Source organism: Vulpes lagopus, chromosome 2, assembly GCF_018345385.1.
Source record: "Vulpes lagopus strain Blue_001 chromosome 2, ASM1834538v1, whole genome shotgun sequence".
NCBI classification, from domain to species: domain Eukaryota; kingdom Metazoa; phylum Chordata; class Mammalia; order Carnivora; family Canidae; genus Vulpes; species Vulpes lagopus.
Window position 1 is genome coordinate 14,754,190 of NC_054825.1, and position 19,366 is coordinate 14,773,555.

The following is a 19,366-nucleotide window of genomic DNA, read 5'->3' on the forward strand; positions in this document are numbered from 1 at the left end:
CAGTGCTGACATTCAGTTTCAAAGAGAAAACCACCATGCTCCTCAGATGCTTCCGCCTTCTCTTTATTGCTGAACTTATCCTTGTCTTAAGGGCTTTTATTCATGGTAATGAAGAGTGTATTATGAAAAGCATCACTCTACATCTGGAAAGCTACCTTTCAAAAAAGGGCTTCATAAAAAATTTTGAGACTGTGCTAAGTCCTGCAAGAGAACTTTTAACTTAATAAATAATACTAATTAGTCATTGAATAGATATACTAGTAACTGGAGACAAATCACCCAAGATCCAGGAGAAGGCTCCTGGCACTGTGTTCTTCCCATAGTGAGGATGGGGTCAGGAGTCTATCCATGGAGCTCCTCCTCTATCACCATCATCATCAAAAGTATTTATGAACTGCATTCTATGTGAGGGCACTGCGATAAGCACAGGCATATTAATGCATTTCCTATAAAATATAAGATAAAAGCAAATTCTGGAAATGAAGATAACCAATGTCAACATTTCCTTTCCAAGAGCCAATATGGTTCTTGAATGATCACTGGAATGCATTTCCTCTCAAACAGTGGATGGGACTATGTTAAGTTTTAATTGGCTGTGTACATACCAAGTATCTTGATGAAGAGTAAAAAAATAAATCCTTTAATTTGTACATTGTTGTTAATATTTGCCTTGTTTAGGGAAAAATGAGATGTGAACATCAGAAAATCTTTCTCTACAAACACTGTTTTTTTAAAATTTTATTTTGTTTGTTAGATTGCATTGAAGTCAGGAGTTTTTTGTTTGTTTGTTTCCCAACATCTTACTATAAAATATTTCAAAGGTGCAGCAAAGTGGAAAGAATTTTAATGACAGTATTCCCACCACCTGGATTATACCATTAACATTTACTTTACTTGCTTTATAATGTATCTGTCCATCCATTCATCCTACTATACATCCATCAATACCATGTTTTTGATGCATTTCAAAGTAGACTGCAGACAGCAGATAATACTGTATTTTGAAGTTGACTCAAAGAATATTCCTATTCCTATAAAAATACCTAGAAAACATTTATTCGTTTTTTTAAAAAGACAAAGAACAAGCTCATTCTGAATTATGCACACAGATATTCAATTTACAGGCTCTGTAAAAAGTATGGTAAGTTAACTCAAGGTTTTGTCTACCTGTATCAATACCATGGACATTTTCAGTACTCCCTCCAGTGTTGGGCTTTGTGAAGACAAGGGCTATGGATTATAGAGAAATAAGCTCTCTGCTACAGATCATCAGGGAAAATGACCTGAAATGTTAGCAAGAAGTTTGTTTTGTTTTGTTTTGTTTTTTTGCTCTATACTCTAGTAGTTTCCTATTTATTCCTTGAGTATAGAAATAGATTTCTATGCCTCAATTTCCTCCTCTACAAAGTTGAGTGTTATAATACTGATCTCACGGGCTTGTCATGAGGATCAAATGTGAAAAATAAGAAAGCACTTCATAAAGAGTAAAGCACTATGCACATCTAAGGTCGCTTTATCCTTAGTAATCATAATGCATCTGTAATAGAACACAGCTGAGGTAATGGTCCACACTGCTATTTGGTTCTTTCAGATCAGTCGAAAAGATTTCAAAGGTTAAAGGGACAGAGTATTGGCAGGTGCCTTCACTCTGCCCATCAGTACATCATCTTGTCAAGGATCTAGAAGAACCTTGGTGTGTATCACACAGACTTGTTTTCATTAGGGAAGTGTTTGCTTTGGAAATCATCCCAGCCCTAAAACAATACTTCCATTAGCTGGGCACAGTACCCATAATTATCCATCTTATCTGACCAGTGCCAAACTATTCTACTTACTGCATGCCATTTACATTTACCTTGGTGGTTCTGAAAGAAGATCAAGGCATTCACTCATCATATGAGAAAGTACAGAGAATGTTTATTTCTTTGAATAAACACCTACAAATGAACTTTGGGTAGAAACCCCTGCAACAAGGTATTATCAGGTACCATAAATGACAAGACTAAAAGTGATGGAAACCCTCTGTCCTCATATGGGAAAAACTCTTTTACATGAATATCTTAAGTTTATAGGCTATAAAGTAATGGAGCCTCCGTTTGTGTGTCAGGTTGGATACAAATCAAAAAAGTCAGGAGCAAGGTCAAAGCTAGCTAGGAAACCAAGAAGAGATAAAATAAGCAGAGAGGTGAGTTCAGCATCAGTTACTGTTACTGAGAACTTGCCAGATCTCTGACACTTTTTGCTTAAGGGGAATTGAAAAGAAAGATCTGAAACAATCCTTGCCCTCAAGAAAGCATCCATTTCATAAGAGTTGGATAGAGCAAATAATCAGGAGACAGAAAAATTAAACATTGTAGTAAATAGAATATAATATTTAAAAAGAGAGGAGTAAGCATGGTTTGTGATTTAATTGCAAATTATACTCAACACTGTGCATGTGTACAATGTGGACGACATCACAGCAATGAGAAGACCTCTAATAGGACACATACAGTTAGCCCCAAATTCAAAATATGTTTTTCATGTAGGAAAAGGAGAATCAGAGGCAAGGCTTGTTGTGATTGGTGGGATGGTTCCGTGGCCCATGAGCTCCAGCTGTCTGGTGCTGATAACAAGAACCTATAATAAACATCCTGAGATGGTGGCATCAAGCTATCATCCTCTGACACCACTACACATTCCAAACATGCAAGTAAATTCCTTAATTTGCTCCCATATTTATAAAGCAAACTTCTAATCACATTTATAATTTGGCATCCTATTTGGGAATAAATAAGCTGCCCAAAAGGGTCAAAAGCTTGTTTGCTGTGCTAGTGAGAGTTCTCACTGTAGTTACAACTTGGGGATGGGGGCGTTGGGAGCATATATACACAGGTAAATCATACACAAACACACACATATTTAACATGTAGTTTTAAGAGAAACACTGGCAAATGTGAATTTACAGCAATGCAGACTTCTAGATATTTTGTTAAAGTGTGCATTCTAATAAATTCTATCATGCTTTAAATTAGAACCATGTCTTCACTGTAGTGTCTGATACAATTATTTATTTCTCCTGGTTAGTCTGCATGTTTTGCTTAACTGCTTATAGTTCCTCATTCATCTTACCAGACTGTCCAGGAGGAGGGGCACCTGATGATCCTCGTGGTAGACAAAGAAACACAGTCAGAACAGCAGCTCTGTTCCCAGCACATGGTTCAATGGCTATTGGCTTGGGTGCTCCCTGAAAAAGAAAACCCAATTTTAAATTTGCATAATTGACATGACACTGTTATTTTACTTTTCTCCTACTTATGCTTCAGTCAACTAAATTGTACATTCCTAGTGGATGGGGACATACAATGTCTTATTTTTTAATAGTTCAATCGAATATTTCCTCAAAGTAATACTTAGTGTTTTTGAAGTGGTAGTCATTAACATTTAGAAGACTTTTTTTCTTGGGGAGTTAAGTATAGGTACATATTTCTGAAAAGCATGCTTTGTTCTATTTTTATCTTGTTTCTTTCTCTTTAATAGACTTTATTTTTAAAAATTTTTTAGACTTTATGCTTTAGAGCAGTGCTAGGTTCACAGTAAAAATGAGAGGAGGGTACGAGATTTCCCCTGTACATTTTGCCCTAACATATGCTAGTCTCCCACACCATCAATGGCCCCCATCTGAGAGGTATATTTGTCACAACTGATGAACCTTCATTGACACATCATACTCATCAGAGATCTATCGTTTACATTAGGGTTCACTCTTGTATTCTAGTCTATGGGTTTAGACAAAGGTAAATGACATGTATCCACCATTATAGTATCACTCAGAGTATATTCACTGCCTAAAAATCCTCTGTGCTCCACCTGTGCATCCCTTCCTCACTACCCCAAAGCCTGGCAACCACTGATGTTTTTACTGGTTCCACAGTTTTGCCTTTCCCAGATGGTCATATAGTTGGAATCCTATGGAATTTAGCTTTTTCAGATTGAATTCTTTCACTTAGTAATATGCACTTAAGGTTTCTCCATGTCTTTTCATGTCTTGATAGCTTATTCCTTTTTAATGCTGAGTAACACTCTATTGTCTGGATGTCCCACAATTTATTTATCCTTTCACCTTCTGAAGGACATCTTGGATGCTTCCAAATTTCCACAATTGAAAATAAAGCTACCACAGAGGGTGCTTGGGTGGCTCAGTCAGTGAAGCATCCAACTCCTGATTTTGGCTCAGGCCATGATCTCAGGATCATGGGATCAAGCCCCATGTCGGGTTCCACACTAAGCATAGAGCTGGCTTAAGATTTTTTCTTTCCCTCTGCCCCTTTCCCCCACGTTTGCATGTGTTCTCTCTAAAACATAAATTAAAAAAATAAATAAGAATAAAGCTACTATAAACATCCATGTGGAGGCCTTTTTATGAACGTAAGTTTTCGGTTCAATTGGGTCAATATCAAGGAGTGTGATTGCTGGATCATATAGCAGGAGCACATTTAGTTCTTTAAGAAACCATCAACTATTTTCCAAAGTTGCTGTACCATTTGCATTACCACCAGCAATGAATAAGAGCTCCTCTTGCTATACCTCTTTACCAGCATTTGGGGGTGACAGTGTTCTAGATTTGGGCTATTCTAATAGGTGTGCAGTGGCATCTTGTTTTAATTTGAATTTCCTATGATGATATATGATATGAAGCATCTTTTCATATGCTTATTTGCTATTCTGTGGGTCTCCTTTGATGAGATATTTGTAAGGTCTTTGGACCAGTTTTAATTGCGTTGTTTCTTATTGTTGAGCTTTAAGAGTTCTTTGTCTATTTTCAAAAGTAATTCTTTTCAGAGGTCTCTTTTGCAAATATTTTCTCCCAGTGTTGTTTGGCTTCCCATTCTCTTGATATTGTCTTCTGAAGAGTAGAAGTTTTTTATCTTGATGAAATGCAGCTTAGTAATTATTTCTTTCACAGATTATGCTTTTGATGTTGTATCTAAAAAAGTCATTGCCATATGCCAGGTCACCCAGGTTTTCTTCTAGGTTATTGTCTAGGACTTTAATAGTTTTGTAGTTTACAATTAGGTTTATGATCAATTTTGAGTTAATTTTTGTGAAGGGTGTAAAGTATTTGTCTAGATTCTTTTTTTTTTTTTTTTTTGCATATGGATATCCAGTTGTTCCAGAACCATTTGCCTAAAAGACTATCTTTGCTTCATTGCATTGCCTTTGATCCTTTGACAAAGAACAATTGATTATATCCACGGGGTTCTATCTCTGGACTCTATTCTGTTCCATTGATCTAATTGTCTATTTTTTCACCAATACTATACTGTTTTGTTTACTGTAGGTTTATATTAAATCTTGAAGTCAGTGTCTGGCCATCTGACTTCAGTACAGTGTTGGCAATTCTGAGTCTTTTGCCTCTTCATATAAAATTTAGAGTCAGTTTGTAGATATTCACAAAGCTGCCTGCTGGCATTTGATTTGGATTGCTTTGAATCTATAGATCAAGTTGGGAAGAACAGACTTCTTGACAATATTTATTATTCATATCCACAAACACAGAATATTTTTACCTTTTCTTCTTTTTATTTTATTCATCAGAGTTCTGTAATATTCCTCATGTAGATACTGTACATACTTTGTTAGATTTATATCTAAGTATTTCATTTTGAAGGGTAGTAGTATAAATGCTATTGTATCTTTAGTTTTATATTCTGCTTGTTCGTTGCTAGTATGTAGGAAAGCAACTGATTTGTATTTTAACCTTGTATCTTGCAACCTTGCTGTATTGTTTATTATTCCAGGAATATTTTTGTTGATTCTTTTGGATTTTCTACATAGATTATCACATCATGTGCTAATAAAGATAATTTTGTTTCTTGCATCCCAATCTGTGTAACTTATATTTCTTTCTTTCTTTTTTTTTTTTTGTCATATTGCATTAGCTACAACTTCTAGTACAGTGTTGAAAAGGAGTGGTGAGAAGGGGTCATCCTTAACTTGTACTTGATCTTACTGGGAATGCTTCAAGTTTCTCACCATTAAGCATGATGTTCGCTATAGGTTTTTTGGCAGATATTCTTCATTAAGGTAAGGAAGTTCCTTTCTATTCTTAGTTTACTGAGAAATTTTACACAGTTTTAATAGGAAAAGTGGGCTAAATAGTTTATTATTTCCATAATAATAATTTATTATTTATCAATTTTAAAAATAACTACTTGCTACCATTCTCCAAACATGACAATTTATATTATTATTATAAATTTATAACTTTTAATATTTCTGATGTTTCAGTTGATAGCAGTTATAATTTTGTTATTAGTTTTCTTAATTGTTCAAATTGTACTATATTTGGACAATATGAATGTCTTCAAATTGGCTCCTGAGTTCTTCTGATATGATCACAAAAGCCTTTGATAGCTTCCTTGTCTTTTGCCTGTCTCGACCTGTAATTAGACATTTCTCTAAAGAAACTTGCTGGGAAAGTAGTATTAATTCCAGGCATAAGAAGTATTTATTGCTACAGGTTTGGCCATTGTTCTAGGAAGTTTTAGGCAACAGAGCTCAGTGTCATAAATTGGATTCCCAAAGAAGCAGATTCCCTGTGAGACAGAGTTATTAGCAAACAAAGGTTCTTATGGTAAAATAATAATAATAATAATAATAAATTAAAAATATATATGGAAAAGGAAGGAAACCTCATTAGACATAGGGAAAGGGCTGAACTGAGATGCAGGCCCAGGAGGAGACCTGGAGCCAGAATGATCTTTCACAACCAAATTGGGCCAGGAGAGCCAGGCTGTTATACTCCTTCAAAGATCAGTTCTTACATATCACTGCTCTTGGGCAGAGTCATAACCTTGGACAAGGTGGCTCTCTGCTGTTATGGTAATACCTGAAGGGCTAACAGCTGAAGATAGTCAATAGGATTCCCAGAAGCAGGGCATCATGTCTTCACTGAAGGTGATTTGTGTAAAGTATCAATGTGCCCTCCATACTCAGAATGTTTTTATTTTTTTATTTTTTTTAAATTTATTTATATTTATGATAGTCACAGACAGAGAGAGAGAGGCAGAGACACAGGCAGAGGGAGAAGCAGGCTCCATGCACCGGGAGCCCGATGTGGGATTCGATCCCGGGTCTCCAGGATCGCGCCCTGGGCCAAAGGCAGGCGCCAAACCGTTGCGCCACCCAGGGATCCCTCAGAATGTTTTTAAAGAGGAAAAATATACCATGAATTCATAATGATATTGCCAATTCCAATTTAATTTGTTTTATTTAATTTCTTTGAGTTTTTGTATCTTCTCTTACTTTGAAAATCTTTTTTTTTTTTAATTAATTTTTATTGGTGTTCAATTTACCAACATACTTTGAAAATCTTGATACCTAGTAATACGGATAACTACTTTTATGCTACAATACAATTTAAATATAGTATTATATATTATATGTGATAATACAATTAATTAAAATTGAATTCTTTGTAGTTTTTTTTCCATCTTAAGGGTATATATCCTACTAAGAATATATTGCATGTTTAAATATTGCATATTTAATATTGCAGTGTAAAATCACTTGGAAAAAATAAAATAAAATCACTTGAAATTGTTCCTTTCTATGTGGTTTTGCCACTGATTCCATCCCAATTTAGGTAAGTTTGTGAATTCAGAGGCTGATTGTTTTGAAGGATTGTTCCCCTTTCCATTTTTATTTAATATTGCTTTCTAATTTTAAGATACTTATAAAATTCCAGGATCAGATCTAAAAAATAAAGTACACTTAGAGACGTTTACCATCCACCTTTGTTCCCTTCATGCCGCTCCCTTTTTAGCAAGTTAAGTTTTTGCGTGGATTTAAGTTCTCAAATCCTTGGAGTAAATATCAAGGAGTATGATTGCTGGATTGTATAGTGCCATGTTTCATTTTAACACCAAATCCTGGCACAGAAAAGATGTGCAGTAGGCCTACATTTGAATAAATGAATGCATGTCACTAAATTTGATGGATAGTCTGTGTGCCACAAAATTATGCAACTTTTGTTGCTTTCTCATAATTGTTTCCTGCCACCAATGATGTACTACGCAATACAGCTTATCGAATTAAATTATCACAACCCAAAATATTTTGTTAGCATATCTTTAATATCACTTCAGTGAAATACATGTCATAATCACCAATAAGTCACTTGTATAAATAATATGACCTTAGGAATAGAGTAAATGAAAATATGATAATGATACAGTAGTAATAACTAGTCTTATATTAAGTACTTACTATGGTTTAGGTATTCAAAATTCTTTACATGTATTAACTCATTTAAATCTTATAGTAAGAACACTGAAGCAAGGTTAAAATTACCTATTCAAATTTATACAAGTAGGAAGTAGCAGGGCTAAGATTTATATACAGGCAGGCTGCCATCTAAGTCCATCCTCTTAACCACACAATGTGGTTTATCAAATGTGTGTGTGTACAAACAAACTTGCACCTACACACAGTGGATGTATGATTTTGTACATAAACTCATGTGTAAGCACACAAGTGTGTGAACAGATGCATTCCATGCACACATGTGTGGACACAAACATGCACAAGGGATTTAGGTTTAAATACAATGTCATCTCTGAGACAGTGAAGATATCATTTTAGCATAGGAATGGTGATTTTGGCTATTTCACTGAAAAAACTGTAGGTGAGACGTGGCTGACATGTCGAAGCAACATCTATGCATGAAGACAAAATAGAAGAAAAAGTGCCAGTGGTTTAATTATCAGGACAAATAATTTGTTTAGTTTTTTTTTGTTGTTGATCATATTTGAACTTTTCAGAAGAAATACAGACATATGTAGTCATTCACCAAGAATATTTTAGAATACTGCCGTTTCCAGAAAGTTTAACGAGGCATTAAAGATAAAATATGTCCCCTTTCATGTAAAACTTAGACTGAAATTTCTGGTGACAACAGTTTTATGTGGTTATAAACGATTTCTCCTTTATAGCAACATAAATCTCATGTTTTAAAATTATCCTCATACAGATACATTTTGGGAGTTTTCAATATAAAGGTGAAAGTGGCCATGATGGTAGAAGTAAAGGGCATAAAAATCTTCCAGGAATATGCTGTAAGCCATGTTGCAATACTTGTATCAAGTTACATGATCTACAGTTTTACACTTTAAAGCTTACATTTAATTTAACAGACTTATTTTTGAAAATGTTAAGTCAAAATCAGCATAAGTACACAGATATTCTCCAATGATGTAAATATTTAGAGAATAGGCTTGTCATATTCCAAGGCTAACAGAAAAATACTATGAATGTTTTGAACCGTATTTCTACCTTCTGAAATTTATTCTAATTTAATAAATGCAAAGTATATGTAAAGGTCAATTGGTTAAAATATACTAAGAGAAAATAAAATGAATTCGGGTTTAAATAATGGTGATATATCAGAAATATTAAAATTCTCTTTAATATACCTAAGAAATACTTATCCTTTCTACCATCGGGTAAGGTTTTCTTTTTTGCTTTGTTTTTACGCTCAATGCAATAATTGGAACTATTCAAAATACCCAAATTTATTTTTAAATATTTGATTATAAAAATTAGAAGAAAATAAGTTTATGATTACAATAAAATAAAAGAAAATAACAACCAAAACCAGTTGAGAAACAGTGGTTCTTGGTTTAGGGGATTTAGAAAAACAGTAAACAATTTGAGAGTACATCATTTGATAGTGTTGTCAGGCTACCATTTTGCTGTTTTTAACACTAGAAGAAAAGGTTTTAAACATCAAATACTAATGCCAAAAGCCCCAACCGAGAGAAAAATTAGTAAAAAATAACTAAATTTCAGGTGGAAAATGGATTAATTATTTAACATCAATGAATCAGCAACAAATGAAGAATGTAGCAAAATATCTTGACCACGGAAAAGGAACTATGCTCGTATAAAAGCCACTTCTGTAAAAGCGTCCTTACAATAATTCCCTACTATTAATTCTCCTGCTATTGTACAGAAAACATTCGGAAATTTCTTTATATTGATAAACTCTATGAAAAGAGCTTATAATTCTATTTTAAAATCAAATTGGCTTACAACTTTTTCTATTTTGGCTATAAGATTTTCATAAAAGGATATTAGCAAAAATATGAATTATTCATTATGTTAAAAATATTAGTGACTAGCACAGCTCTTTGATGCTTCTGGCAAGAATTCACATAACTTAAAAAATTATTTCCGAAGAATTTGTGGCAAATCTCACCTTCAATAAAGAATTTTAAATAAAAAAGAAAAAAACCCACTTTATAGCACTTGATTTTTGCAATGGAATATAGCAAAACCCCACGAATGATATTTCTGATACCTTGAGGTTTGCCAGTTGTTTAGCGATAGATACATAACCATGAATCAAAATCATTTCACAATGACATAACATGTTCACTGAACTGTGCAATTTATCATGCATTTTCCATGGCTGCCTCTGAAAGAGATAAGGTATGGGTTTGTTTGCCCATAGCACTCAGAGACTGTGATTTACTTCCAGGCAGTTTCGTATTTGTTGTACTGCAAGAAGCTGGTGTTAGACCGTGCCAGAAAATATCATTGACAGTTATATAATTAGCAGTCCTTGTTTATTAAGCACACAGCAGTTTTAGAGTGAAAAAGACTTGTTTTGTTCACTCTAGTGGTTTTGAAACTATTGTACTCATTTTTTCAAGTTCTTGTTTTTGTAGCAACAATTCTGTGTTATCTCTCTCCATTTTTCAGCTATTGAAGACAAATAAGTTACCAGAGAAGCTTCTGGAATCATAAGGATTTTCAAGATGATAATTCTTAAAATTTATAATGACTGAAAAGAAATATTCTGAAAGTGAGGCTACCATTTGACATACCCTAGGAAACTGCTACTGTAGGAATCACATGATGCTTGGAAGATACCAATGGGCAAAATGGGCTATGTATGTGTTCTTTCTTTCACCGGCCTGCTCAAAGAGTGAGTAAATGCGGGAGTGATTCACTTCCAGAAATCACACTGAAGCCTCCTCACTGGAAACCCTCAGCCCAGCAGCAGAGGATTTAATAGAATTATTTGATGTCCTTGGACTAGTCTTAACATTTAGGTAGGGTTTAGTCTCATACTCTAGACCTCAAAACATTAAAAAAAAAAAAAAGATGTTTTCTTTCTCAAAAATGTTCCCAACATAAGGTTGCAAATTCAAATTCCTTCAAGGGCTAGGTGGGTAATATAATAATAGCTAACATTTCTTTTTTTTTACGATTTTATTTATTTATTCATAACACACACACACACAGAGAGAGAGGGAGAGAGAGATGCAGAGACACAGGCAGAGGGAGAAGCAGGCTCTACACAAAGAGCCCAATGTGGGATTCAATCCCTGGACTCCGGGATCACACCCTGAGCTGAAGGCAGACGCTCACCACTGAGCTACCCAAGTATCCCAGCTAACATACATTTCTTAAGTGCTCACACTATGGGTTGTGCTATGCTACATGCTTACATGAGTTTAACCTGACTCCATGAGCTACAAACTATTTCCATTTTACAGATGTTGAAACTTAATCACAGAGAGTTTAAGTAACATAACCAAAGTTTCAGACCTAATAGGTGACAAAAGCATGATTTGGAACAATGTATGCTTGTGCTTGTATGCCTAACCACTAAGCATAATGTCAGTATAATGGGTAAGAAGACTCTCTTAACTTCGAGAATAAGACAATAAAAAGTGGTGGGTACTGGAGTGAACTGGAAAGTATAAGGTTTCTTTAAAGACATTGAATCTCAAAATTGTTGCTGTCAAAAGATGACATCTATGGGTTTGGTGGCTGGCACTCTGTGATTTCTATAACATGGAGTCCAAAATGGCATTTCAGGGTTGCCATACTCTTATATCTACCCACTCGTCAAACACCATCTTTTATTCTGTGCAAGCTCTGTATTTTAGTCAATATAAGTAAGTGTTCACTATTCAACAACTGTGTCCAGGGTTTCCATAATCTGTGTTGTCTTCACTCATAATATCCTTACTGTCTAGGATATCTTCCTAAAGGCCTCTAATTTTTCTAAGATTATTCATCCCTCAAAGCCAACTCATCCATGAATCCTTCCTTGGTTGGAGGTATTGAATCTCTCCCCCTTTAGTTCTTTAATTATACCTTTTATGGCCCTCCTCATTTTCCACCTTGAATGATACTTGCATAAATACTCTATCATCCCACTGAAATAATCTCTTTGAGGATAGGCCCAGTTTCTTCTCATCTCTATTGCCCCTGCACTCACTTTCTCTCTTTGAAATGCCTACGCATGGTGCCTGTGCCACCTTTGGGAATTGACATGTTGTATGTCTCTGTCAGACTCCCGCTCCACCAAGCTAGATATCATGTTGGTTCCTCTTTGCTTTACCTATACCTTCTATCAGAGTATATGTTTCACATGATAAGTGAATGAATCAAAGAATAAATGAAATTATCACATATTAGGCATGACTCAGTTTCTCCAAATTATGGATATTAAGAGGATAATAAAACATTGAAAATTAATATTAACTAACATTTGTTGAGTACTTACTAGGTTTCAAGTGCTGTGTTAAGCATTTTACATGCATTATCATATTATTTTATAAGATGAAGAAATTAAAATTCAGAGAGGTCAGATAATATTCTCAGGGTAGCAGAGTGAGGGAGGGGCAGATCAAGGGACAGACTGAAACTCAGATCCGTCTGATTCTAGCATCTTGGTTTTTAACTACCAGATGATACTGCTAAAAATACAGCTTAAAATGACAAAGAATATTTCATTCTTTCAGCTTGACTATTAATAGTAGGAATGAACTTAAGATACCAGTTTTAAAAATCATATGCATATACCTGCCTCATTCTTGACCAGGGTTCAGAACACTTGAATTCTTGGGCCAGCTCCGCTACTATGTATTTATGCGATACTGGGCATGTTACTAAGTCATTTCCCCAACCAAGAAATGAACAAGTAGGTTATATGATTTTTAGGGTACCTTTAACATTCTATGACTATGATTTATGGACAATCTCCAGCATGTGTGACATACTAATATCTAACACTTTGTCTAAGTACAGTGAAATTTGAAATTTCCAATCTTTAGCAATTTTTTTTCTTGTTCAGTTACTTTAAGTGATACATCTAATTTTTAAAGCATATTATTATACCATATGATGAATACATCACATAAGACTAAATGGCCACCATCGCATGCCAAAAAAGCAATTAGAAAATTGAATCAAGAAATTAAGGATTAATGTGGATATGTTATACCCGTCAGCAGTAATAAGTGTTTTGACAAGGACAGAATAAAGTCTGACAGTGTGCACAAATACTAATCTGATATATGAGTGAAATATTAAAAATGCAAACAACTGCACATTAATCACTCTAACATTTCCCTACGAAACCACTTTTAATGCTATTCTTATCAGAATCCATCTATAAATAAAAATGAGTCTTTTCAACAGCTTGCACAACTTGGTATTTGCAGTTTAATGAGTGTTTATATTGATATGAAATTTAGTTTTTAGTCACATTAGTAAAATAGAATTAATTTACTGAGCATAGAATTAAGTCAGCCTGATGGCTTGGCTTACAGCTAATCAAGGGCGTCAATTCCATAGGATCAACAAATACCAAGACTCCAGATCTCAAGCACAGATTCTCTGATTTCATTGTATACACTTGGGAAAAATGAAAGTGAAAATAATATTCCTTCCTTATTTACTATTTGCTTTGCATGAAATGATAAAGGGAAATAAAACACATTACCAAGCTTTACTCACCAAGAAAAGAATTCGTATTAATAAAAGAAATTAAGTTGATGGACACTGTCAAAACCAGGGTTAAACTGCATTAGAAGCAAATTCAAAGAGAATAAAGTATTACATATGGGAATAGGTAAAGGAATAAAACATAATATTCACAGAATCAGTATGCAGTTCTTGAGATTCCAAAGGTATTCCAATTGTAAGCTTAATTTTCATACTGTACCAAATATTGTTTTTTTTTCTTTGTTGAAATGCCTCCATGTTCAGTCTCTGTTCAAAATCTCCCGTTACACACACACACACACACACACACACACGCACACACACACACTTATATCTATAGTATAATACCTGATTCAACCAAGCTTTGCTGTTATTTTAATTGTGTGGCTCTGATATGGAGAGTGAAGAGGCTGGTTGTGACAGCAGTAGTTTTACTACTTAGTTTTAAAGAGATAGTTAGGTCCCAGAAAATGAGGATATTATTTCATTTGGAGATATTATATAACCAACCATGCTTTACTCTGCATTGGTCAATAAATATGAAGGAGGTGACTTTGAACACATTATTTTTAAAAGTTGATTCCTGATAGTATTTCAAAATTTTGAAATAGATAATTTTCAAAGATTTTATTTACTTATTTGAGGGAGGGAGAGAGAGAGAGAATGAGTGGGGGGGGGGGGGTAGGCAGAGGGAGAAGCAGACCCCGCTGAGCAGGGAGCCTGATGCAGGGCTCCATCCTAAGACCTTGGGGATCATGATCTGAGCTGAAGGCAGACACTTAACCCATTGAACCACCCAGGTGCCCCTGAAATAGATTATTTATTAAACAATTGCCAACCTGCACTTTTCTCCAGTGCAAAAAGCAACTTATTCACTACACTTCATATATTAATTTCAAAATTGGGACCATCCTTTTTGACCTCGAGAAGCATTAAGTGTGAGAGACAAATGTGCCTGCCAAATTGATTGACTTCCCATCTTGCTTAAGCCCAGCTCTGTGCTTTTGTTCAGGCCATTCTATCTACCTAGACTACTTGCCAACATCTACTATTTCTACAAGATTTGGCACAAAACTCATCTGCAAGAAGCCATCCGAGGTCATCCTAGGCTGTTCCATCCTAGGCCCTCCTCACTTTACTTTCTCTCAATATGTAGGAGTTGGGGTGTCAGGGTGGCTCAGTTGCTTAAGCATCCCACTCTTAATTTCTGCTTAGATCACGGTCTCGGTGCCATGGGATTGAGCCCCATATCAGGCTCCATGCTCAGTGCAAAGTCTGCTTGAGATGCTTTCCCTCCGCCCCTCCTTGTTCTTGCTCTCTCAAATAAATAACTAAAACCTTTAAAAAACATAATTAGGAATATATCAGTTTTTCTATCATAACCATTACAGGGAAACGTAATGTAATGGCTAAGAGAACAATCCTTAGCAACCATTGCCTGGTTTAAGGTCCTGCTCTCTCATCCAAGAGACATTGGTCAAATCACAACTCTGTGCCTCAAGTTTCTGATCTAGAAAATGGAATAACTATACCTTCCTCACAGTGTTGTTATGAGGATTGAAAAAAATTATGGCAGCCTGGGTGGCTCAGCGGTTTAGTGCTGCCTTCAGTCCAGGGCCTGATCCTAGAGACCAGGGATCGAGTCCCATGTCAGGCTCCCTGCATGGAGCCTGCTTCTCCCTCTGCCTGTGTCTCTGCCTCTCTCCTTCTCTCTCTCTCTCTCTCTCTCTTTCCCTCCCTCTCTTTCATGAATAAATAAATAAATGAAATCTTAAAAAATTACCATCTATCCATCTATCATCCATCCATCTATCTGCATCTATATGTCATAAGGCAGAGACAGTATTTTTAAAATCTCTGTTAATGGTTTGAAATAGATTTATTAAAAAATTCAGCCTCCAGGAGAGAATTTTATTGATGGCTTATAGGGTGGGGAAAATCCAATCTCAGTGTCAAACTTCCCATACATGTCACATCAATACTGCCACTGAAAATCTGCCTGTTTCCCATTTTTGTTCTCTGCTTTTATCAGGGTGTCTAATCTGACTGTGAGTATTATGCGTTACGCAGAGTGGACTTTCCCTGGCACCTAAGACTGTGCTGTTCAATAAATATTTCATGAATAAATGGATATTTGTTTTTTCTTTTCCAAACTGTGCTCAAGGTAAATCTCTAAATTTAGTGGCAAAAGTTACAAACAGAAGCTCAATCTATTGCGGATAGATATAAACCAGCAGGAAAGTTAGAAAATCAAGATGTTGGTATTATCCTCTAGGCTGGTCTGTTCCAAAACACATTACATTATTAATGCAAGATGTGACCTTAGCCATGTAATTAATAGGTCAATTCAATTTAGAAGGCAAATGTGCTAGGCCCCTGCTGGCACGTGGGGGTAGAGTGTTCCACACACCCAGTGCCTGCCCTGGTGGGGCTTCCCTCAGGAACTATGACTAAGGGCTGAACAGGCTCACAGACCCTTGGAGGTGGTAGAGGGAGTCTCCTGGGGAAGGATTTTACCTGGCAGAGGATGACTAGGAGTTCATTAGGAGAATGACGAAAGATGGACATTTCTAGCATAGGGAAAAGCATGAATGCAGAGGTACAAAGGCACATAGCTTATTTGGGAAATTGCTAGAAGTTCATTGGGGATAGAGCCTAGGAAATGTTCGGTAGGCAGGGATGAGAAGAGACTAGATATGAACATTGGGGACCTCTGTGAAACAGGTCCCTCATCAGCCCCTCAGCACACTTCTTGGCTGGGATGGCTGAGATCATCACTACCTGCCTCGAAAGGTAGTGATGATGCTCAGATGGAGCCCTAAGTGTAGTACATAGTGGGTCTCTGTGTGACCTTCATGAAGACATGGTGAAAAACATCCCAAATGGATACCAGCAGACCTTTCTCTATCAGGAACTCACAGTACTCTTTTATTAAACTATTGGTCAAATCTGTTATACCAAGTGAACATTAAATTAAAACATTTATTCCTGAAACTTCAATCATAAAACTAAATCAAGAAGCACTGTGAAAACTAACTGTCAGCAGAAAGAATAAAAGTGCAGACAAGGCAATATTCTTAATGAGGAATCAAATGTTAATAGATCCAGCATAATAAATGACTTTCTACTATGATTATTAAACCAATCACAGCAGTAATAATAAGTAACAAAAGCATGGACAAAACTCTGACTGAAAGGGTTTATTTGACTTGTTACAAAAACATGTATGCAATTAGGATACAGTAAAACCTACCTGGATTCTTAGACAATGAGTTATTGTGGCTGACAGTTTTCCCAGGAAGCTGAACATTAACCCTATGGGGGCCAATACTTGGCTACTTTGGGTTTTCTGTGTGTTTTTTTTTTTCCTTAAGTGTGAAATCTCTTAAAATAAATGACCATTTAGAGCACCTGGGTGGCTCAGTGTTTGAGTGTCTGCCTTCAGCTCAGGTCATGATCCCAGGGTCCTGGGATTGAGTCCCCCATCAGGCTTCCCTCAGGGAGCCTACTTCTCCCTCTGCCTATGTCTCTGCCTCTCTCTCTCTCTGTGTCCCTCATGAATAAATAAAATCTAAAAAATAATAAATATCCATTTCCCTTCTTTTCAAACAGACTAGAATAAACACATTTTAACACTGTCTTGATATCCCATGATCACCATTTTAAATACCAGTTTTCACAACATGGTGAAGATACATGGAGTTGCAAATGTATGCATGAATATGTACCTTATAGCTACAGCTCTAGGGATTTATTTTCTTCTTCTTTTTCTTTTTTTCCTAAAAAGCCACCAATGCTAACTTCATTTTTGCTTGTCTTTATATAAGGCAACCTGAAGATTGCATGGCTGCTGGTGGCTAACACAACTACTTTTCCGTAAAGCTCATCAATGATGCAAACACTAAAGTGACATTCTTCTCAAGGAGTTTTCTCATCCTCCCCAATATCTTTACCCTGTTGTTATCTGTGTGCCATGACCTGTCAGCATTATTCAAAACCCTGATGCATGTCTGTATCACCAGTCCTATGGACATCTTCTTAACAGTCTGTAACAGTCCTATGTTCCTTGAAGTTTCTGGGCATAGTAGCTTTTCTAATATCAATAATTTTCGTGACACCGTTTGGGAGTGATCTTATTTATAAAGTCTAGATATATTCATTAGGCCCAAATGCCTTTACTGCATGTAAAGCAGACTTAGGTTAAAATCTTATGGGATCTTAGGCAAATTATTTAAATTTACTATGCCTCATGTTCTTTAGATGGCAAATAGAATTTATAACACCAATCCTGCAGTTACCCTGAAGATGATAAAGGACAACATATGAGTAAGGTATTTAGCATAGTGCCTGGCAAAAACACAGGTGTTTACATTTTTTGTATTAGGTCAAATCATTTGCAAACACAATTTTTAAAGTCACATCCAACTGAATATCAGTCAAGTCACGTTATCTATCTTCATACACCACCCCCCTTCCCTTTTGTTTTGGTGATTCATGGCAGTGTAGTAAGGGAGGTTAATGTGTACAGATCTTTTCTTATCTTTCCCTCCTGGGCACTTTCATTGACTGAGACTTGGTTCCAAAGTGCGGAACTGGTATTGCAATGTCTATACAGTATAGTTGGAATGAAGCCCCAAGTTTGCAGGGAAGATGATAATTGATCAGCGCAAGTGGTAGAAAGTTCAGGGGGGGAAAGCTATTAAAAAGATAAATATTCCACTGAAACCTTTTGGCTTATACAGCAAAGAGAAAACTATCTTATGGACGGATAGGCTCCTAAATGTGCTTTTATGTGTCTCTATGTGGCCTGGGAAGCCTCTTTGCCCACTAGCTCTCTCACCATTATTTGCTAGATTAAATTTCCTTAACTTTATAATCAAAAGGGCTGAGAGGGGAAAAATGAAAGTGAACAGCAGGCAGAGGATGCTTTTAGCAGAACCATGGAACACTCAGTCACCCTGGTCATTCTCAGGGTCTTTGGAACCGATGGGGCAGGCTTGCTGCCCTGCCTAGGACCTCAGACATGTAGACTCCTTACATGACCAAACTAAATATTTTTGTATGGCATTCCTTTTGGCCTTTCCTGTAGATGATTTGATTGTGTGAACTCAACTACCTCATCAGAGCTTGCTTTAAAAATGAAGTACGTAGAAGTGAATAAAGTATCTCTCCAAATCTTTTTTCCCCAAAGCTCCTTTTTCAGTATGACTAAAAATTAATGGTCAGAGTCTGTGTAATGATCCTTCTTCTGGTTTTACTCATGCTACTCCCTCTTGGTCCTACTAATTATCTGATTGATTAAACTTTTGAGGAGCCTTCTGTCATTGGGCGTGGCCCACTGAACACATCTGGCTCATTGTGTTCTCTTTAAAAAGGAGAGCAGGTTAATTAAGATTCGTGGCACAAGTAAAAGTGCCAAAGGGGAGGAAATCCTGTTTGTTTCTCACATTGTCTCTATAGCAGATTGAGCAGTATCCCCCAAAAGGTCATGCCCACCGAGAACCTCAAAATGTGACCGTATCTGAAAACAGGGCCTTTGCAGATGTAATTAGTTCAGGGGAGTTCATACTGGATTAAG

General features: G+C 36.0%; 1 protein-coding gene across 1 annotated transcript in view; it reads right to left on the minus strand.

The window, feature by feature from the left end:
* ATRNL1 (attractin like 1) overlaps window positions 1-19,366 on the minus strand; it is a 760,501-nt gene that overhangs the window by 98,142 nt on the left and 642,993 nt on the right. The window contains exon 28 of the mRNA XM_041742630.1: window positions 3,112-3,226. Within this exon, the coding sequence (XP_041598564.1) occupies window positions 3,112-3,226 (115 nt within the window). The remainder of the gene's footprint in view (window positions 1-3,111; window positions 3,227-19,366) is intronic.